At 48.2% G+C, this 23361-nt stretch overlaps 1 protein-coding gene across 1 annotated transcript; it reads left to right on the top strand.

Moving 5' to 3' along the window:
* The first annotated feature begins 1835 nt into the window (after positions 1 to 1835).
* Positions 1836 to 22211, top strand: LOC119400444 (uncharacterized). Its single transcript, XM_037667484.2, has 4 exons — positions 1836 to 2208; positions 6088 to 6268; positions 13088 to 15154; positions 16098 to 22211. Exons 1-4 carry the CDS (start codon positions 1938 to 1940, stop codon positions 16642 to 16644), a joined length of 3066 nt encoding a protein of 1021 aa, XP_037523412.1. The 5' UTR covers positions 1836 to 1937; the 3' UTR covers positions 16645 to 22211.
* The last annotated feature ends 1150 nt before the right edge of the window (positions 22212 to 23361 follow it).

The raw sequence follows: 23361 nt of genomic DNA, 5'->3' as shown, positions 1-23361 counted from the left end.
TGTGAAGCCGGTACGGTACGGAGAACCTTATTTAAAGATGGTTTTATTTATTAAGGCGAAAGCCTTATATGCCTAATTAAACACGAAACTTGGCCATCGGCGTGCCGCGTCGTCGGCGGCGTCTCGGCTCCTGCGGCGTCGGGGACGAGTGGCGCAAAAAGTCATCACGTGATGACGTCACCATATGACGTCATCACGTCACAGATAGCAAAAAAAAATTGCGAGATTAGCATGACGTCACAAATTCTGGCGTGACGTCATCTGACGTAAGGCCACAAATGCCGTTGTAGCGCCCTCCGTTTGGGCGGCGAACAAAACCGGAGACCGCGCGACCTCAAGAAAAGAAAAATAAAGACTTCGCTTCGCAGTGGCACGAGAAGCCGTGGCTCGTCTTCCCTGCTGGCGTCGATTCTGGTTCAGCCGTCTCGTTCCTTCCCTCCTGTGGCTTAAGCCTACGGCGTTATCACATGACCTCCGATCCTGGAGGCAGTGCGAAACCACACTAGGTGCACAGACCTTTCGGAGGGTTGTTGAAAACCTTCTAATCAGAAGTTTTGCAAACTGATGTACAACTTTCTCATTGGAATATTTTGCCCAGCTTCGTTGCTTGAAAGGTTAGCTAATTAAAGTGGCCTAATTAAGAAATTAATCAGAACACAAAAAATTAGGCTGACTTACTCCAGGCACAGTCAGCAACATGCATTTGGTAGCATCATTATTGCGTGCGTTGGCATATTTTTAAACTCTGGCTAAAGATAGCTGTGATACGCTCCCTGTATATATTGTTTAATGACATAAACTCTCGTTAATTCGTTCACTTATCGCCACAACCCAGTTAATTCGGACGATCCTGGGAGGGCGACTCGCGCGAAGCGCCGACAACGGGCGACGCAGAGCAGCCAAAACGGTGTTCGCGAACGAACAGCCGAAACGGCCGCGTACCTTCAGAACTGCGTAGTCGCCGTCCATGATTCTGCGTTAGGGAGTTTATTCAGAAGCAGATGCGTTGCTCAGCGGCTTCGTTTCGACTCCGGACGCAGGCCTCGCGCGTCACTCCAGAACTGCGTGGACGGTGATGATCGTGTTTTCAGCGACCCCAATTCGACCACAGCGTATGCGGCACTCAGTAGCTTCGTTTTGGCTTCGGGCGGTGCGCGTGCAATGTCATAAAGCTCAAAATCGGTGGAAGCTGTTGAAGACGAAGAGCTTCAGCCGCGATCCGCATGCTATCATAAAGCTCGCTTGCTACGTTGTGGTGGACGACTGATCAGTTACCGTCCATCAGTTGCCGGTGGCGGTAGCGGTGGAACACGTTTCTTTTTAAAACACGCTGGTCTTCAGCCGCGGTCACATTGGGAACGTAGTCGCGAATGACGCAAACAGCGGCTTTTACACTGCTCTGATGTAAAATAAGTACTGGATTTTTTTATTCATCATGATAATGAAAATGCATTGACGTAATAGACACTTGTAGCTCTGGATATTTTGATAATTCGACATTTGGTTAATTCGGACATTCTTTCCGGTCCCACGAAATCAGAATTAACGAGCTTTTACTGTGTGTGTGTGTGTGTGTGTGTGTGTGTGTGTGTGTGTGTGTGTGTGTGTGTGTGTGTGTGTGTGTGCGTGTGCGTGCGTGTGTGCGTGTGTGTGTGTGTGTGTGTGCGCGTGTGCGTGTGCGTGTGCGTGTGCGTGTGTGTGTGTGTGTGTGTGTGTGTGTGTGTGTGTGTGTGTGTGTGTGTGTGTGTGTGTGTGCATTCAGCTTCTTTCACAGATTTGTCTTGCTATTTCTATCATTCGAATACTGTCTGTTTGCCTCGTTGCAGGCCATCCCAAACTTTGTTCCTTCAGCCAAGACATCATAGCGTTCGGTAGCCCCGACAGTAGAGTCAACAAGGTGCCCAAGCCAAGTCCACAGCAAAGTCGCAGCATAAGGAATGGGATGGCTCGTCTCCGCCGGCTGGCGGTGCGCCGTCGTGGTGCTCTGGACGTCGGTCCTAATGGTGTTCATCCACAAATGCTGGGCAACGTCGTCGCCAACGTGGGACGTCGACGACGTGACAACGACGACAGACGCACCGGTGACGTTTCTTCCGTGCCGCCTCTCCGAGCTGACGTGCGACAACGGGCGCTGCGTGTCGCTGTCCCGGTTCTGCGACGGCTCCGACGACTGCAGAGACGGCTCGGACGAGCCCATCGGTTGCACCAGTAAGAGTCATTCTTCACTGCTCTACCCTTGTTTCCTGCCTATAGGCTTAAGGCGTAACAAGGAACAGGTCATGCAAGTGTCATCCTTCGCGTATTCCGTGTTATTCCTTCAGAAGTGTGTCTAGGCAGGATGTATGGTCACCTTCCCGCCGTCGCAAAATATCAACAGCAAAGATATGAGGCAGGTTCAGGCAATGTAAACTCGGCTGCATTCAAAATTTTTATATGCGAAGCATTTCTTAGCTAACCTTTTGCATTTTGAGCGTTTCTATCTACCTACCTATCTATCTATATATCTATCTCTCTATCTATCTATCTAGCCGCCTTTTTCTGGGCGCTCTCATGATCACCTCATTAACTTCGTGTAGACCAAAATTCCAATGGGAGGGTAAGAGGAGTTTGACGATTATGGCTGTCGGGTCATGACATGAATAACGTGAAAATGCTGTCGCGCACGTCGTCAAACCCTTTCCTCCCGACACGTGTGGCACATACCCGTTTACCACGGGCCTCGGTATACGGGAATGCGTCACAGGTGCTTGACAGTTTATATCTATCCAGGAGCGGCGAGAACTGGCATTGGTAATTTAAGTGCGAAAAATTTAAGAAAGGCCGACATCGGCAGCGTTGACCCGACGAATGAAAAGAATAAAAATCAGGATGCCAGCAGGACCAAGTCTCTCTGCTCTTTCTGTCTTTCTGTTCCGACGTGGGAGCGGCCCGCAACGTGCTAGGGCGCGTTCCGAGGGACCGAAATAAAGTTTATTCATCCATCCATCCCAGCAGGAATCGAACCTAAGCATTCTGCGTGGCAATCAGGTATTCTACCACAGAGCCACGCCAGATCTAGAAACTGGTTTGGAAAAACAGCAAGCGTAATGTCGGTGTAACGTCCACTGTAGTGGTGGTGCTGGCAATCTAATTTTTCAACAAAGCAATAAACACTATATAAGAATTCCTACGATACAGGCGTCTTATCGGATTATAGATTGATGCAGCGTTAAAGATGAAGACTAAGACTAAAGGAACACAGAGTGCAGAGGACGGGCGCTGTCTTGCAACTGAGAGATTTATTTCGAAAAAACAAAACGGGAAATAGAAAGCAGGGCATAGCGGACATGCGCATAAGTAAAATAGTAAAGCTAATAATTGAACAACGACACGTGCACATTATTAAGAACAAATTCAAACAAGTCACTTGATAATGGATGGGCCAAGCAGATACGCAAACTCCTTGTCTGTCAAGAAAATCTACCGATGGCTCACGCATGCGTCTCCCATTCTTTTAATGTGGAAAGCCTCGATAACTTCACGGGTTATTTTGCTCTGTGCCTAGAAAGGACTTCCGCATCTACGAAGACCGGAGAGCAGCCACAAGTATTACAATGCGATGCTAGATGGGATGTGTTAGGCCTCTTCAAAGACTAATTATGTTCCTTTAGCGCTTCAAAGACTGAATATGTTCGTCTTTAGCGCTGCATCGATCATGAATGCATTCCAACTAGCCCAGCTTTCCATTTTATCGGATTAACGTCTGTCGTTCCAGTGTTGGCGCCGCTTTTACAGCAGAAACATTACATTTGTATTCCTATGATTCAGCAAGGTATATTGAAGCATTGCTCGACCCCGGAAGAATACATTAACAAAAACAATCATATCACATGATTGCACCGTAAAGTGCACTTAGTTTCTATAATAATGACGTATATACTCTAACGAGAGGGCTGGCGTTACGTCGCACCATAAATTACCCTTTAAACGCCAGTGTTGTCGACGTGCGTGGTAAGTCCACGATGTGCACACAGCTATTACACTTACAAAAACACGTCGATCCACCTCGTAACGCTTGACTCAAAGCCTTATACCCCTGTCACACGGGCACCCGCTAACTCCGTGTAACTCCCTCGTCGTTACGTCAACGGAGATGCGGTCCGTGTCACACGGTCTCCCTTACGCCAAGGAAGTTAAACGCAGCCTTTCGCAAAGGGATTTCGGTGATCTCTATTAGCGGCCGAATGGAGTACTCTCGTCCCCAGTATTCTGTAGTTACGGAAAAAACCGCAAACACAAAACAGCCGCAGTCAACACAATAATGAATTTTATTAATTTTGAAAGATATTTCACTGCTTAATCCATTTATAACGTGCGTTTAAAGAAAATAAATACGCTTATAAGTGCACATACTCTCTGCACCACGCCTCAAGAAAAATCGTCGTGCCGCCATTTTAAATGAGTGCCTCCGAGTCCGTGTACACCATTTTGTTTACGTCTGTGCATCTTGTTCCCTTCTTTTTGCGGTGCCCTTCATTCTATTTCAACACTACCAATAGTCATAGCAGTGAGTGACGCGGGTTTTCTTCCTTCTTCGTCGACGCCGGCACTCGTGCTGGCAGTACATGCGGACTGTTGTGGGAGCCATCCGCAGCAAAGGCTTCGTGGACAGAACGTTAGACCTGTGCTCAACCGATATTGGAAAGGACAACGTGATCTGGGTGGTAGCGCAACTTCAAAGAGCTCGGCGACAACTTAATTGCAGCGTGTTTGACAATCGGTACGCGTAGAAAAGACGCGTACCAAAACAAACGTACAGTGTTGCCAGCACTCCTGTCAAAATTACTGCCAACATGCTTGCAGGTACACGTTTATGTAATAAAGACAAAAAATTGTATCGATGTGATTTAATTATACTTTTCATAATCACACATACCATTGAGAATGTTTTCAGCGTGATTAGACGCGAAATCTTGCATGCAGACGTAGGTGCAGCAGCGCCTAATGGACCCCTTGCGGCTTCTGTCCGAAGCTCGTAAAATTTCCGTGTGACATGGGCACAACTCCATCTCCGTCGGACTCCCTCATGGAGTTTTACATTGATGGAGTTTAACGAAGTTCGGTGGTGGCCGTGTGACAGGGGCATTAAAATACAGCATAGAAGTACTCGCTGACTGCTTCGCATGAGACCGATTCCCACAACGCGTGGGATCTGCTGAATTTTTTTTAGCACTGTGTATGAGTGTATGCATCTATACCCGGTTACAGCTTAAGGAAACATGTAAGCTCCGCCCTACGTATCCCTAGCGGTTCGACCCTGGATAATTTTTGACACTTCTTGAGTATTATCTTGAATCAATCTATGCTACTTTTGGCAACCCGGTTCTTGTTCGATGTGAGCGCATATGTATTGGTTCATGCATGTCACCTGTATTAGCTGATATTTTCTTGGCCAGCGTTGGTCGTGATCTGTAGTGCTGTTTGGACCATGATATAGTGCTAAAGGTTTTTAGATACGTAGATGACTATACCCAGTACGTTTTGGAGAACAAACCGGACGTAGTTGCAACATACGCGTGTTGAAATGGTTGATATATATAAAAAAAGACTGATGCCTAGGCGAATGACATGTGGAACTTTAGTTAGGCGCACATCAAGCCAATAGCCTTTCCTGATTCACTTTAATGCAGCCCCTCTCATCGCACTCCTCGGCCGCAGTCAGAACGAGTAAGTTCTTGTGTGAACAAAAAAATGTCGTAAGGCCTCTTTTATAAGGCAAAGCAGGACGCTAATAGAAAAGTGCGGGGAAGTAATCGGGCCATGCCGAAATAACAGTAGCGAGAACAGCAATAACGAAGTGCGCTAAACTTTTCAAGAATGTTTGTGGCACTAAAACCCAAGCCTGATATGTAAGAACGTAGGGATACGACATAAAACCAGACTTAAAATAAGAAAACCTTCGCTGCCTTGACACGTCTGCTACGTTTCTTGATTCGCCGTGTTTCGCTGACAAAGAACGCCAAAATTTCTTTCTAGCAAGAGATTTCTTGTGTGAACCCAACTTCATAGTGGCATTTCGTGGTGTTCAGTACAGTCTATGCCACGCAGATTGCAACCGCACCCTGTTCGGCGAAGTGGGCACCAAGAACCCAATCCGAATCGCGGAGCCCTTCCAGAGGAACCTGCCGTTTGTCTGCACGCTATACTTCGTCGCTGCTGGCGGAGAGTTCGGTGACATCGTCGAGTTGACCTTCCTCAACTTCCAAATCGGCTCACTCGAGGTGGACAGGTGAGGCAGCCTGACACCACGGTCACACTGGCAAATTTAGTGTCATTTTGAGCGAGTGCACTTACGCCATCAGTATGTCACTTTGGCGGCGCGCTGCTACACGAGAAAGGGAAGTGTACTTTGGAAATGATGGCAATGGCGATGGTTAACTAAGTAGAACAGCAGATACTTATTATTTCAGGCAATTTTTCTTAAGAAGTAATGTTTTATAGCTATCCGCCTCGTGCATCGGTATGGTGGCGCCACCGCTCGGCTAAGGCGGGTGTGCCCTCTCCCAACCCCCCACAGGATCCCATGCATTTTGAATCAAGTTTGCGATTTCGTTGCGCAAAAACAAACTAGCGCCATCTCTCGACAATACGCCACACCGATGACGCAACACGTCCTCTTGCTTCCACCGACTGGCCATGCTCCAAGCTAACTCCTCTCTCCACTTTCTTTTATTTCTTTCGGTGGCCGTGAGAGCGCGCGCTGTGCACTGTGCTGTAGTCAATACCCGGAAACACTGCCGCCTTCCCATCTCATGTGGGTATTCAGGGAAATGAGCAAGCAGACGCACTGGCGAAGAAGGCACATCACTCTACCGTCGCTGTCTGCCGTGCTGTGGTCGCCTCAGACTATTCGAGGCTGACTTTGAGGCGGCTGTTGCTACGCTGCCACCCCGACGAACGTGTGGCCAGGCTGGAACCTCCGACCCGGCTGCCTGACAGGGGCCTCTCCAGGAGGGAGCGGTCCCTTCTACTGCGTCTACGGATCGGCTGCTCCTGGCCTGCGGCACGACGTCATCGGCTCGGCAGAGCTTCGTCACCTGCGTGCAGTGCGTGTGGGGCAGACGAAACAATTGATCACCTGTTGTGTGTGTGCCCAGCGCTTCAAGCACAACGAGCTGCCTTGCTCGCCGCACTCCGTCGCCAGGGTATTCCCGCGGCTACACAGAGGGACCTCCTTTTCCCTGCAAAGCACCACACCCAGGTTTTCAAGGCGGTTCTTCGCTTCCTTGAGGACACTGGACTTGCCAACCGGCTATAGTAGCCGCCCGCCGCGTCCTCGGTCATGGACAGCATTCCTCCTCTCCTTCTCTTCCCTCTTCTCATCTATATCTCCCTTTCCTCCCTTCCCCTACAGGCGCTGAGCCGTGCTCCCAATTAGGGTTGCAGAAGTTGCGCCTTTTCCTTTCCTCAACCTCTCCTCCTCCTCCTCCTCAACACTGCCGCTCCGGCGTCCCAAAGAATTACGTCATGATTACGTCACCGACACCATCTTGAATAATTTGCTAGTTCGGCGGCCTTTTAAAAGGGGCCGTAACTGAAGGCGAAATTGGCGCTAGTGTTCATGGAGATTCAAAATTAAAGCAGCCAATGGCAGCCTGCCGCCGTGCCGGCAAAGCTGTGCGCCCCGCGCCGGCCGCGCGCGCGCCGCGACGCTAGTTTTGAATTCCTCCAAAGTTCCGTTGTAGCACGAAGCGAGTGTTGAGAGCGGGCACCAGGCTGGCAGTGCACGCAGGCTATGCTTGGCGGACACCTGCAAGTCTCCCGTTGTGGTTGGCGGGTCATTGTTCGCTCTTGAGACTTATCAGAGTGGTCGCTACGGCAGCCGTGCTCCGTCGCCGCCATACAGGAGCCCGTCCTAGTCGCTGGCCTTGACATGAAGTTTCGTGATGTTCCGTTACATGAAGCGAGCTTTGGCCGGCGTGTGGAGCTTTGTGGTGTTTGCGTGTTGTGCGCTCTTGCCGCCGTGGTGGTTAACGGCACGCACCATTCGTACATCATGCAACGGTGCACGGATACTTCAAGACCGGCCGAGTTCTGCAAGATTCTTCGAGGTTCCGAAAAACTAAAGGTGAGCATGCGGCTTGCGTTCGCAGCCACACATATACGAGTTGCAGTTGGACAACACAGTTATTCTTTTTTTTAAATATGGCTAAATCGTGAAGAGCACGATGTTGCAGTTAATATCGCTGTTCCTAGAAGCAATGAAATTAAAGCACTTGAGACTCATAGTTGCGTCTATGACAGAACTGCGTGATGGAAGTGCGTTTTGCTTTTTTTGCCTGTGTATCACTCGCCATCGTTTAAATACGCGTTTCTGAGACTCAATAGGCAGTTTTAGGATAGCGTACGAAAAGGTTTGCGTTGGCTTTTCGCGCAACTGTGCATGCGTCGTACGCTAACCGCTTGCGGGCTCCCGTAGTGACGGAAATAGCGAGCCGCAAACGCTAACATAGCTATGTACGCTATTCTAAGACTGCCCAATGTATCGCAGCTTGCACTGAGCCGAGACGCCGAAACTACGTTTGCCTCATGCGACTGCGTAATTTGTATCGTTGGAATTAATAGTTTTCAATTGCTTTATTTCAGGACGGAAACGTTTTCGGAGTATTCCAAAAGGCAAGAACTGATGCGTTTGCCCAAGGAGGGGTTAACAGCTGTAGAATCAGCTCTCTGCGAAGTCTCGATCCGCAACTCAAGTGGACCAGCTTTCTATCCTGCCCCCAGTGCTTCTTCTCGGTGCGTGAATATGCTATGTACTTACGGCTGAAGAAGTAGTTTGCGTGTTTATATATTGTCTCTGTTATTACCTATGGAAAAACCGCTCTAAGGATTCATGTGTAGGCATGAGACATGTCCTATATGCAGAATTTTACTGTTTGTGTTTATCACAATGAAGTGCTCAGTGTACCCGACATGACGTCCTCCCTTCAGTGGCGTTATATTCAGCTAGGCATTGTATTCGCGGTGAAAGAAAAGCTGCGTATACGCTTATTTCACCTGGTCGCTGAGTAATACGCTTTTCTTCGAATGTCCTGTGCTGCTGCACAAACTGACCATGGCCTGCATCCCGTTGTCACCAACTTACTTTCAAGTAGTGTTCAAATACCATATATTGTGTCTTGCTCTTTTTTAGCGCAATGTACTACTTACTGTGCTAAATCTTATCTTTTTCATTTTGTTTATCTGGTGAAGGTGTCGAATATTTCATGTATATTTGTGCAAAATCTGAGCAAATATGTAAGTGGTTGTTTTGTGTTTCGTATCATTTCAACGGTTAATAAGTAAATCATTGCAATATTATTTCATATTTACATATTTTGCGCTTCGTTATGTTTTTGTCATGCACTGACATTTCTTTAAACTACATGATTACCTCTCACCAGAGGTTCCTCTGCACTTTGCTCGGTATTGCACCAAATGAAAATCGTGTTTCTTATATGTGTGTACGACAAAGGGCCTACTCTTTTCAATGTGTTCGATTTTTTAATTTCTATATTTTACAATGAACTTTTGTGTTTAGTCATGCACACACTGTGAATTCTTCCCTTCTGTTCTCCTAAACTTGTATCGCGCCCCATTACATGTAAATCTTGAGTTTCGTAAACAGAACAATAAAAAGAGGTCACAGAAATGTTGTAGGTGGATTCATCCTTTATGCTCTAGCACATGCTGGCTGCGGGCAAACATGAATGCGCGGCCAAGCACAGCACGCGCGCGAGCGCACGCGAACAAAAAAAAAAAAATCCCGGCGCGGGGCATAGGAGAGGAGAAAAAGCAAGCGCACAAAATAAAAAACGGTGCGCGGCATGGGAGAGGAGGAAAAGCAAGCGCACAAAAAAAAAAGAGAAAGAAAACGGCGCGCGGAGAGGGAGGAAGAGGGGTGGAGGCGAGCGGCTGTTGTTACTGTTGCTCTGACGACGTAAGCACGTAATCGCTACGTCATCGCCCTTTGAGCTTGGCGGCCTTCTGCAAGGGGCGTAACTCAATAGCGCTCTCGGCGCTGTCGGCGCTTGCGTCGGCGGAGCGTTTGAATTTCGCGTCCTATGGGAGGTATACGAAGAAACCGACCCTTGCTGTAGTGGCTGTAGCGCATCCGACAAGACCGGCTGGGCTCGTCGTTTCGTCGCGTCTTCCTTGAACGTTGGAACGTTAATATTGTGTTAAGGCGGTGGCCACACGTCGGACGATGAGCCCTGATTTCGTTCAGCTGCCATCTCATCAACGGCAATGTTTCAGACGCCTCAGTTGTGTACTTTTGTCCGTTGGTTGCGGGACAAGATGGCCTCCTGCAAGACCGCGTTTTTCCAAGTCAGCTGTGTGCGTAGTTCTCGGCGTCGTAGAAGTTTGATGACGCGAGGACGTCAACTGGTGCTACATCGTGGGAACCGCTGAAGTGACTGCAAGCTTGACGACATTGTGCCAGAATATTCTAGCGTACTGTACGCGCACGATTGTGCTACACTTAAAATACCGCGCTTGGCCTCGAGCGTCAACCTGGTACGCCTGTGTGCAACAAGCGTCTTGTTATCGTTGTTGCGTCGGTTAATATTGAATTGCAATTGGAATACCGTTTTTGCAAAGGTGAGTGAAGCTGTAAGTAGTTGCCCTTCTCTATGCTCGCTACTCCTCGAACATTACTTCTAGAATCGCATTTTATGTTGAGCTGCACGTACCAAAGGAGAATCTAGCATACGAGATACATTACACGCGTGCGCATTTCCTATATAAATCTGAGTAATGCCACGCGTGCGCATTTCCTATATAAGTCTGAGTAATGTCATGCTCAATTTAAAGCGCATGTGTTAGAGGATTGTGGCTTCAATGGTGAAAGTGATTAGATATTCCGAAATATGTGATTGCAATGCAGTTAGAACTTCCTCATATGTTAATACGGTCTGTGAACAAAAAAAAAACGCTGTGTGAATGTTTGTTCCTCATTTGCTAAAGTACTTTCACGCATTATTATGCAGCTGTGTGACGGCTGTAAAACGTTCAGCAAGTTAGATTTCTGTTTTCTTGGCCCAGTTGAGTGCTACGAGTGTTGGGCGAAGATACAATCGCGTGTCTTTTGTCCGTTTCTTAAGCAGGCATACAGCCGTAATAGTCATTGTTGTTGTACTGTTTGGGGTGTTCAATAAAACAAGAATGCTGTTTTGTACTGCAACAATTTTTATTTCATCTGTGTTAACAGATCACGCAAACAACTTGGACACATGCACGTAAGAAACGTACGCAGTGCATCGCGCGCACGCATAAAAAAACGGGCCTGTCATTTTAAAACAAATAATATAGAACAATCGACGTAACAGACGGCATGGTTGTCTAGTGGAGCAGCGTCGGCAGTACAAATATCGAACCATAATGAAACATGAATAGAAAAACGGAGAGTAACAGGCGCTTTGCCCACGGCTTCTATGAGCCGTGCAGATCCACCTATCGCCACCGTCCGCCGTTGGTGGCGCCACCAGTACCACTGAAAGCAGCAGCGCACGAGGCGGATAAGCAGCCTTTAAAATAAACTTTAGGTACAAACGCGGCGGATTCGGCCATTGCACGGCGTTAAAACTTTACACGGCGTGTGCTCGGCATGCCCCTGGCGGCCGTGGCTGTAACCTTCCTGAGAACGAGAATAGCAAAGTAGTTTTTTGTGGTATAGTATGCTTTATGCATAACAATATTCCTAATAACGAAAACGATAGTTTAAAAATACTGTGAACTCAACCTCGGATAATAACTTACTCGTTCTCGAGCCACTGCTACCGAGGCTACACACTCCGTCTCGGCGATGTGAGGTTGGCGAACGCACTCGCCGGCAAGTGCGCAGTGCAGCTAGTGTCACTAAGCATTCCCGTGTGACAGCTTGTGAAAGACACTAGCAGCGAAGTGCACTCCCTCAAAGTGAACTTAAGTTCCCCTGTGTGACAGGGGTATTATTCCGAGATATACATTTGGGCTGTTAGTACAGCTCGCATTGACGTAAGCAATGCGCTTTGTCCCTAAGCTCTGTATTTACATTAGGCAAGTATCGGTACGGCGGAAATTATGTTTCCTCTCGACTTCGCAAGGCGACATGATTAAGCGGCAACCAGATTGAATAGCCCTCGCTAAGGAAGGGTCATGTTTGCTAACGGTAGCATATAGCCTTCGATCACATAAAATTTTTTGTTTGAAGTATGTTGCTTGCTTTTAATTTCATACTATCAAAGTGTGTGAAATGCAGAGTATATGGGTTGCTGGCAGTTCCAGCTGGCAGAGTAGAAGCTGCCAGCTGGAAGGAAGGAAGGAAGGAACAGGAGAGAAAGGAAAGGCAGGAATGTTAACCAGTTTAGAAGGACCGGTGGGAAGGGATGGGGGAGGTATAAAGATAGAGAAAGAGAGAGAAGCACGCACAAAGCACACACATCTCACAGTCATGATAACGTCGTTAGTCTATGGCCGCCGGGGCAAGTCTGATGTCTTCAAGAAGTTGAGCACTGCCTTCGTCGCCTTCATCCACGATGACCTTTCAGGACGACATTCCAGAATGGTTTCTGCCGTCAAAGGTGTGGTATTTATGCGAGCAAGAGCGATTGCGAGTGATTTTCTGTGCGCATTGTAGCGGGGACAGTCGCAGAAGATGTGCTGTAGTGTCTCCTCGCTACCACAGTTGTCACAAAACGGGTTGTCAGCCATTTCGACTCGAAAAGAGAATGACTTCGTGAAAGCCACTCTTAGCCATAAACGGCAAAGCAGAGTGGCATCATTTAAGCGTAGTCCAGTAGGTGCCTGAAGACGTAAAGTGTTCGGGCAGTGGCGGTGGTGGTTGTGCAGTCTGCTTGCAGTATCACATACGTTCATCTGCATTATTGCGACGTTACCCTCTATTATTGTCCTTAGTTCTTGCAATGTCTTTAGTTACGAGTGTATTGCTCGAACTGAAGTCAAATGTTTCAATTAGACAACACGGCAGCGCCATATGAACACACGAGTATTTTGCATACTGCTCCCAACTCAGCTGTTGTTGTTGTGGCACGAAGCTGATGACTCGCTGACGCTCGTTTCCCTGCAGGAACCAGTCGACAACCTGCTTCAACGGCCATCTACAAATCATCGAGCCTTCGACATCGGCGCCCATTGTGCGCACCCCGCAGACCCGAGGTTTCAGTAAAATCTTGTCCGCCGTGCGCGGTGAACCAGCCTCGCCACACTTGACATCTCTTTACGATGGCTCGGACGGAGAGCCGGAATTCGGCCACTTCTGCGGCGACATGGCCACCAACGGTGGCTCGGGCACCGGCGGCAGCGCCACCTTCTTCTCGGACCGGAACAACGTCACATTGGTTGTAACCGTGCCCAGCCGTGCTTCCTTGCACACGTTCAGCTTCAGCATGTACCTCACATTTCGCTTTCATCCGAAGAGACCTTCCCGAACACGCTACGGCACATCCGCGAGCCCTCACGACGTCGGCATGGCGACAGCAGGAACGTACTGCGACCGCGTGTTCGAGCACTGCGACCGCAAGCACTGCAAGATCCGCTCGCCTAACTTTCCGGGCTTCTACTTACGAAACTTCAGCTGCACGTTCACCATTCGCCAGATGGTTGCGCCACCGGGCAAGCAAGCGCAGATTGTTTTGTATCAGGACAACGAATACAAGATCTCTATTTACACGGGCCGCAGCTCCGCGACTACATTCTCCCAGAGGGCGCTCACTATCGACTGTCTCGGAGACGTTGTGAAAATCTACGACGGACCGAGCACGGACAACTCGCCTCTACTCAGCGAGTTCTGTGGCACTGGTGTGCTGCCGGAAGTGATTTCTAGCGGACCGGAAGTGACCGTGGTGCTTCGAAGCGTGGCCGCGCAGCAAATGCACAGCTCGCGGCTCGAGCTCGACGTGAAGGTGCGCTTCGTGGACGTGGAGGAATACAAGCTGGGTCACGGCAGGTGCGAGTTCCACATCGACGGCAAGGTCGAGCGCCAGGGCCTCGTGCACACGCCGGCACACACGGTGCCGCCCAACACGACCTGCCGCTACCGCTTTCACGGCAGGTCTCCGACAGATCGCGTCTGGCTCTACTTCCTCTCGTACTTCGTCGAAGACAAGCACCGCTGGTCGAGCGAAGAGAAGTGCGACTTGTCCAGTATCGAGCTCTTCGATGTGCCTCTTCAAAGGCCCGCAAGCAACGCTTCTAGCGACGCCTCGAACGCCAGCATCGCCGGCGACATCCCGGGAATGGCCTACCGCTTTTGCGAAAAGAACTCTCCTCGCATATGCGCTAGGGCGACAGAATGCCCTCAGTTCATACCACTGCGTCCCTGCAGGTACCCCGACGAGTCCTATCTGTCCAGCGGAGCCGAGCTTCTACTCGAGCAGAAGTTCTACAAAACCGTCGAACTGCCTGTCCGCAGGAGCTCTTTCTCAGCGCGATATGAGTTTGTGGACACTGAGCAACAGGGCGCTGATATGGGACCACGTCATGGGCCTTGCCACAGGCACTTTCAGAGCAGTAACTCCAAGTTCGGCATGGTGTCTTCGTCCAAGAACGTTTTTCTGTACGGTCGTGGAGGTCGCGAGAACATCACTTGCTCCTATTACTACTCCGGCATGTCCTCCGAGAAGCTGAGACTCTACCTCGTCACCTTAAACCTGCCGGCTCCGGGTTGCGAACATTATTTTGATCAAGTAACGCAGAGGTACAACTGTCGCGTCACCGGTCGCCAGTCGGGTCGCATCTCGCTTTTGCACGTCATGGACCATTGGGGTGACACGTACACCCCCATTGGTTGTTTCTGCAATATCACCTCGCAACCCCGCAAGCCCATACTCATCGAGTCGGTGGGGAACAATGTCACGCTGACTTTTACAATAAGTGGCATGACTTCGCTGGAGGATTTCAACAACTACGGCTTCGAGGCGACGTACGAGTTCCGACCTGCCACTTCGTGCGATACCAGCACAGAGCTCAGAAATGGCTCGCAGGGTGAGCTGACGTTCACGGCTCCTGCCAGTGTGAGCGACCAGGAGCTTCCTCTGCGCTGCCGTTGGTTCATAGAGGCATCGCCGCGCAAGTACCTCTACCTCAAGTTCCAGGGACGCGACGGATCCCGGGGGTGTCCTGACTCGGGAAACAGGTACGCTGTCTTCCGCATGAAACACTTCCTTTGGGCCAGCAATGGTAACCAGTGAAACTATAGCTACCTTGTGTTGGGAGGAATAGAAGGAAGAAATAAACAGAAGCTCTGAGCTCGTACGCGGACAGGAAGCCGCAGTCCAAGGCTTATGAAATTTAAGGAAATTTATGAGCGTAATGTAAGCCGAAAACTTAATGTTTATGTTTAAGTCTATGTACATGAAATAACCTTTGTAAAAATATATTTTGCGTGTGAGTAAAGGCATAATATCACCATTTTACACTATGCCTGCCAGCGTCTCGGGCAAGCTGTGGGTTAAAGCGGCTCTAAATTTCACAAGCATAAGGAACACGTTATCTTTCATGCTCAGTAATACGTTCTGGCAGGCTAGTTGGTTCATAGCGATAAACTTTCTTAAACAGCGCGAGATGACGAGGACACAAGTAAGGACAACATTCTGTGCTCGTGGTGTTTCTGAATGTTGTTCTTACTTTATGAAACCGTTAAGCGCACAAAGACGGGAACAAGAAGACGACACACAGAGCGCTGTGTGTGTCGTCTTCTTGTTCCCGTCTTTGTGCGCTTAACGGTTTCATAATGTCAGTGTACCAACTAGCTGGGACCCAGCCTCTTATTCAGTATTGTTCTTGTGTCCTCGTCTTCTCGCGCAGTTTAGGAAAGTTTATGCATAAGCAAAATTTTATGTTTACGGCTTTATTACGGCTGGTGTAACAAACTACGTATTACAGCACTCGAATATGTTCACGAATGGGTTTCATTAGCGGCGCGAGGTCTAGCGCTTAGCCCTGGCATGCATATTTACAGCCGACTTAAATCAGCGAACACAGAGAAAGAACGGGGCAGATCTGTCTGCAAAGTCATTAGTATTAACGACAGCTTAACCGAAGCAGAGCACGTGTTTGAAAGCGTGGAGCATTCCCAGGTTCGTGGTGTACGCGGACGGCATCATGCAGCCCGTGGCCGTCGTCTGCTCGGGCGGTATCCACGAGGAGACGTCGCTGTCCTCGTCCACGGACTTCGACATCTTCTCGGCGTCGTGGTACAACGACTCGAGCGAGCGGCAGCACCACGCCCTGGCAGACCGCGTGGTCATCGAGGCGGTCGCCTTCCGCGCCGCCCAGTTCCGGCTCCGATGGCTCGAGGTGACGCGGCCCTTTCTGAAGACCTCGTCGGGTCTGACGCTGCGCAACGTCAACTGCCTGTACGAGTGTCCCGAGCTGAGCGCGTGCATCTCGCCCGAGCTCTGGTGCGACGGCACCGTCCACTGTCCGTCGGGACACGACGAGAAGCCCGAGCACTGCCGACGCTTCCCGACCTTCTACGTGGCACTCGGAGCCGGCGCGGGATTCGTCGTCATCTGCGCCTGTCTCGCGGCCGTCCTGCTGTGGTGTCGAAGCAAGGACAAGACCAAGGAAGAACCGCGCATGCGCCCTGCCGACGACATGCCATTGGAGAGCCCGGACAGCTGACCCTGGCATTCGATTCTGGACCCCGTGGCGGATGGTTCAGAATCGCAGGAGACGGCTGTGGTCTCGGCGAGCGCGACAGCGGTGCGCCCCATCGATGTGGTCATGTCCATGATGCCCGCTCCGGGTGGCGTACCGGCGACGCTGCAGGGAACGCTGTCTTCGAGAATTCGGCGCACTGACGTGTCTCCGCCGCCGGCTTATAGCGCAGCCGACGCAGCGGCGGACATCTACGTCATCAAGACCATGAGGTCTCCTTGCCTTTAGCGACGTTGTTCGACTGTCGCTCTCAGCTTTATACTTGCTGTGCAAGTGAAAACTACTGCCTACAAACATACCGAATGAACGGTGCGTGCGTGGTGTTGTCCACAACGGACAAGGTTCGGATGGGGCCACGCGAGAAATCGTTGCTTCGCGAGCCACTGAAATCAAGGTGCGTCGCCACTGAGCGTGCTCATGATGTTTTTGTGATCTTCGATGTCGTCCAGAGAGTGCTGACTCTTTGTACCTGTAACGCTCTATACTGTGAGATCATACCGCTGTAGAGGAAAAAACAAAACAAAGAAACGAATGTGTTATCAAATATCATCTGCCGATGGCGTCTCGCAAGAGACAAAAAACATGCTCACACTTGTGATGTAGTGTCTTAATAGAGCGTATGCTGTGTGCCAGAGTTTATATTTCTGCGTGGAATCGTAAGGGGGCATACTCTGTATATATGTGAAATATATTCGGAGTAATGTGTTAACCAACTACATGCACGTGGCACTAGTTCAATGTGTTTTATGTGGTTCCAGCACTACGGTCTTACATGATGTCTCTTTCAGTGTCCGTCTACGTGTCCATAAGATTGCAAAGCGACTTTATACACCCGCTATTTTGTGCCGTTAACTGAGATTACAATAATTTGGCGAACATGTTACTCATTTGCGTAAGAAAGCCCACAACATCCTTTCGGCTCCAAATGATACGGCCTCGTGGCAAAGCGATATTGAAAATGAATGTTCGTAGATGTCACTGTTGGTTATGCTACTTGGGACTTCAGGTGGCGTATTTTGCTACAGTTTCTTATAAAATGTCTCATAGACTCACATTGTAAAATGGCATGATCGCTTGTTCCGCAGAGAGTCTCTGTGTTCTTCATTGCGCGATTGCCAAACAGCCAAACAGCATCGCAATGTTTTCAGGATCTGAGGCGATTGATTTATGTTAACGTCCACGTGAGGAGCTTTGAAAGCGGTTATGTTGACACCATGGTGAGGGAGCTGATCATGGATTCTGGAGTGACGGTTTCGGCCATATCAAGTGTATTGCGTGCGTGCGTGCGTGCGTGCGTGCATGAGTGAGTGAGTGAGTGAGTGAGTGAGTGAGTGAGTGAGTGAGTGAGTGAGTGAGTGAGTGAGTGAGTGAGTCAGTGAGTGAGTGAGTGAGTGAGTGAGTGAGTGAGTGAGTGAGTGAGTGAGTGAGTGAGTGAGTGAGTGAGTGAGTGAGTGAGTGAGTGAGTGAGTGAGTGAGTGAGTGAGTGAGTGAGTGAGTGAGTGAGTGAGTGAGTGTGTGTGTGTGTGTGTGTGTGTGTGTGTTTGTGTGTATTAATGTTTTCTTAAATTGTTATGTTGCTTGCACAGAACAGCACCTCCCTCAACACATGGACAAAACTACTGCATCTTATGAGATATTTGTTGTTTGTACCGCGTTATCTAAGCAAGCTAAACATATAAACATACAAACACATTACAACACCCTTCGCCAAATTTTTGGGAATGTGAATTTTGGCCGCTAGATTAGGACATCTCGTAGCAAGGGAAACATAGCCCGAGCACAAGATTATGGGTTCACTTCACGGCAGCGACCATCGAATCGTAATAAAACGTAAGCGTGATCGTGTGCACATGCTCTAAATGAGCGGGACGCACTTGTGTCGTATCTGTCTAAGACCACAAAAAAATAACAGCATATCCACGAAGTGAATGATAACGAGTGGGCGAAGCTCTGGGGATCATTAACCGTGAATCCCCCCGTACATTGTCCACACGATCATGCAAATACGTGACAACACGTGTGTATATATACAAACTTGTTTTTTAATCACACTGCGTATATGGTGTTCAGATGTTGGCGGCGTTTTCCTTTCATTATGACCGCCTTATGATCGGTGATATGTAAAGCCAAAGGTTCTTGTATGGGATCCAACCTGAAAGTGGAGAAGACGAGGTCAATGCCCTCTGATCCCTCAGATCGAGCCTGAAGGAAGTGCGGAGCTGGGCAGCCTTCTTTGTTTCTCTTCCGTTTTCTCTTTCTTTCCTCCTCTCTTTTTCTGTTTTCGTTCTTTCTCTTTATTTATCTTTATTTCTATTTTTCTTACTATTTTTTATTTATTTCTGTCTATTTCTCGCTTGCTTCCTCTTTTGCAGTTCTTATATGTGGTTTTGCCTGCGCCCACTCGTCATCATTCACTTCGTGGATATGCTGCGATTCTGAAATTTTCCTGATTGGCATCATCATCAAGGCGCTCGAAGAACAAGAGGAAGAAGAGTTCTCTATGGCGCGAGCGGCGAGTACTAGCGCTTCTACAACGGCGCGACAGCGGACAAGCCTCGACCCTAAGGAGCTTCGCCCCTAAAATAATTATCTACTTTGCTCGCGGTTTTTATTCAAAAAATGCGCGCTCGCCAATTTCTCGTCAAGATGGCTATGACACGCTGACAAGCGCGCGCGCCTTTCATTACCTCGAAGTGCTGTGCGTGTGTCAACAACGCAAGAAAAGGCAGTCGAGATAAATTATTATTATTATTGTATGACAGAAAGACGCCCGAAATGCGCCTCCCCCCACCCCCACCCACACTTTTTTTAGGCTTAGAATGCCGGTTTTGGTGTTCATTAATTTCGCTCCAGTGGTCGAAATTAATCTAGGGCCTTCTCTGCCACGTCAGCGACAGTCCAATGTTGTCTTGGGCGGTTAAATTAAAACGAACATCACTGACAATGATTGACAAATAAATGTTCATTTTATTCACAACTAAAAGCTAAAGGTGATTTCACCTTTCAAATGTGACACTGCGTGATTGTCATACGAAATCTGACGGCAATGTATTTTTGTTATCGCTGCTGATTTGATTCCGGGAAGCAGTGTACATACGAGTTAGTACTAGTGTTTAAAACAACTCGGGTGAATATGTGAATATACCCATAGAACTCCCTTGACTGTTCTATTGTCACATTTTTCACTGAACCAGCATTTGACGAGAATACCTAATTGGCAAATGTTCATGCCCGAAATTAGGTGCGGGCACTTGTTTGTCTTTTGCTCACCATCCATTGGGAAACTTAAGCCATTGGTTTAGGCAGAACTAAATGAAACAAAGGGGAAGGACACGTTTCTTTCTTTCACTTCTGTTTCCTTTATCCTTTATGAGATACTTACACTTCAATTAAAAACTACAAATAGTATCCTTTTGGCCTTCTGAGGTTTATTCTGTGGGTCTTTTCATGAGGTTATTACAAATTGTTCTAGACCAGAAATTAAACCAGCCCACTGCAGGTTATATGGACAACTAGAGCGCTTGCAAAGGCATTCCCGCTATTATGCCGTAACTATACATCTTTTAACTGCGCTAACTTACGACCACAAAGAGGCATGAAACAAGGACAGGCGTAGACTCGCAACCAGCGTTGCCGTTGGTGGCTACTTTGCGCCAAATTGGCTAACTTTCGACCCCGTTTGGCGACGAAAGTTTTTTGTTGGCTCCATGGCTACTTTATGGCTACCTTTAAACTTCTGATTTGCCTTATTAAGTAGCACTTTCTCATCATTCGGATATGAAATACATCATTTTTAAGCTTTTCTGTCGTTTCACTCCACCCACCAGCACGCTGGTGCGCATCGAGGCACCCTAACATAACTTTTACGCGCCTGCAAATACGGAGTGGCGAAGTTGCGTGCATGTTGGCGCACGCGCGGAGTGCTCATGCCGCCCGCCATCTGTGCTGATGCTAAGCGCAGGTTTCTGCGAGCAATTATGACGCGCAGTGCGTGGTCTCGTGTAAACTTGAGAAAAACAGAGATCCGCGACAAAATGAAGCCGGCGTGTACATAGTTAAGCAGATTTCACTATCTGGAGCACAACTTCTAATATGTAAACTCTGCTAATCAAATTCCGCCGGCAGCTTCAAGGAAAATATTTCAACGTGTAGTGTTCCTACTAACTTGCTGGCTGGAATATTCTGGTGTTAGTCTGCATCTGGCAAGAGCTCTATCTTTCCTATACAAACTACGCGCACGCTCAATGAATTTACAATGATTTGTTCATTTGTATGCAAGTGATCCGTGGCTTGAAGACCAAGCAATAAGGGGCAAATTGTACTCGTCTTGCTTGTTCAAAATGACTTTATTTATTGTTCAGTGCTAAAGACTCTACTGAAAATGCCGCTTCTGTTCTATTTGGCTGCAGAGTTCGCGATGATATCAAATGGCACGGCTACTTTGGCTACTTTTGCCTTGAGTTCTGGCTCCTTTCCAGTCCACCCAACGGCAACCCTGCTGGCAACTAACCTTTATTTCACAAACGTAACAAGTACATCCCAAACATACTACACTATTGCGCGTGCCTGGCAAAGCACAATTAACACTTTCCTAACACATTCCACACCATCAACTTTCTGTTCGGCATCTCGTAGCCTAACGAAACACTTCGATAAAACTCATCTCACTGTTGAGCAGATAAACTGAGGTTTCGCTGACGCATTCTTGTACCTTCTTCCTCTCTCTCGCTCGCCTAGTTCTTTCATTATTGGCCTGCACGTGCACGCCTGTCGGGGCGAGTGCTTCTTTCATGTCTCTTTGTGGTTTTACGCTTGTGCAGCTCAAAAAGGTTTGCTCAGATGCACCAATTCGCCAAACAGCAAGTTATTTTAAGCCGGGTAACCAGAAGCACGACCATGTTTTCTTTTCTTTGCGCGCTACACTCTCAGATGGAAATATCTAATCCTCGTGGGTGAGCACATATTGCAGTTTTCGAGATGAACTCAAGAATTTTTTAATAGCACACCTCGGTTTTCAGGCTTCTGAAGCTGCAGTGTCGTCTGAAAAACGCGTTTAATACGGAGCGGATGAAGATATCGTAAACATAAAAGCATTAGGCATAGAAAAATACCTACTGCGCTTTTATACTCGCTGTATTGCCACCGTTATGTAAGTACCAAACTGCATTATGGCGGTTAATTAGTTGGCAGCTTTTCAGTTTGACGTATATAGATAATGCGAATGCGAAAATGTCTCGCAGTATGGAGCATTCTGTGCAAGTGCTTAGTTTCAATGGTGATGAATGCTCGATTTTAATTTCTTCTTTGTGCTGTCAATGCAATGAGTGCAGTGGTGCAAGTCGCTGAGCTGCTTGAATGTGTTTTTCTTTCAGACAAAAGAATAATAAAGCACTGGATGTTAAGCGCGTGTCTTGTGTATTTTCAGTATTGACGTCACCAAGAATACGGCTGTCTAGGATAAACAATAATAGCTCGAGCCTTTTTTTTTTTTTAGATGTTACGATGTTGTACGAACTGTGCAATAAAAGAGTTATGAGGATACCTTTGGGATGAGGATACCGTAAGGGATACCTCTGGCTGTCTGACAATTTTTCGCTCAACATTACTGCCACACAACGCTTGATCTGAACCCGCGACCATGCTGTGCTTGCATGAGCTTACTTGTGATTGAGACACTGCGGCGAATTGGAAGATGAAACGGTGGTCCTGTTGTTAAAGCGTCATTGCGGCTGACAGAGACGAAGGGATTCGAGTGCAGGATTGACGAAAGCGGATCCTGCCCGCTAATGCCTGCAGTTTGATTAGACTGCAGGCCAATCAACGGATTGAATATTTTCGTTTGTTCCAGTCGTTTTGTAGCCACAGTCCACGCGGCCATATTCGTTACCGGTATTGTTCTTTCCTGTTACTTTGCAACCCACCATGGCCTCATCCAATTTTTGCAATTTACGCTGTACTGGATGTCACACAGGGCAGAGCACCAACAGAAAACGTTAACAATGGTGCTTGTCTGAGCTCGTTGGTTGCACATAGTGAGCAGCCAACGCTACTGACGAAGACACAGAAAGAACGACGACACACCGCTGGTGTTGGTGGGTTGTCTGGTTGTCTTTCTTTCGATGTGAGTGACGGTGCGGTTGGCTGAAAACCACCCTCACAATAGTAGACACTGAAAGCTAGATTTTTTTTTCTTTTTTGGCCTTCTTCAGGCCCCCAAAAATGTACATTTCTTACAAACTAAGTACAAGAAAAAGGGGTGTATAAAGAGGTAGTCGCCGTTTGTGTTGGAAGATATCTGCGATGCGTCATGCGTCAGCGCCATGGGATCGCAAGTAAAGATTAGAAGTCGAGAAACTATCCGACTAGCTTAACTCCAATGGTAAAAACAACACGAATTACGAAAATTTGACACCTTTTGAGATTTCTCCAGAAGTCTGCCCTCCTTAAGAAATGAGATAATGAGTGTCACCTGATCAGACTGATATGTCCTAGGCAAAGAGGATGATGGTAAAACGTTTATTTAGAAAGATGGCGCTTTGTCCTGTCCTTTGGGTCTGCTGCTTTGAGGTGATGGGAATAATTTGAAAAATAGCATAGGTAAGAGCGCTAACGTTTGCACGTGTGTTAAAGGGACACTAAGGCAAATAACAATTGATGCCAGATTGAAAGCTCAATGTATGA

This window comes from Rhipicephalus sanguineus, chromosome 7, assembly GCF_013339695.2.
Source record: "Rhipicephalus sanguineus isolate Rsan-2018 chromosome 7, BIME_Rsan_1.4, whole genome shotgun sequence".
NCBI classification, from domain to species: Eukaryota; Metazoa; Arthropoda; class Arachnida; order Ixodida; family Ixodidae; genus Rhipicephalus; species Rhipicephalus sanguineus.
This window is presented reverse-complemented; position numbering and strand designations above follow the sequence as displayed.

Excerpts from the sequence above, each read along its gene's own strand:
- LOC119400444 (XM_037667484.2), top strand. The coding sequence starts at position 1,938 with ATGGGATGGCTCGTCTCCGCCGGCTGGCGGTGCGCCGTCGTGGTGCTC. Across the intron at positions 6,269-13,087 it reads GGCTCACTCGAGGTGGACAG|GAACCAGTCGACAACCTGCT; the intron begins GTGAGGCAGCCT and ends GTTTCCCTGCAG. Across the intron at positions 15,155-16,097 it reads TGTCCTGACTCGGGAAACAG|GTTCGTGGTGTACGCGGACG; the intron begins GTACGCTGTCTT and ends GAGCATTCCCAG.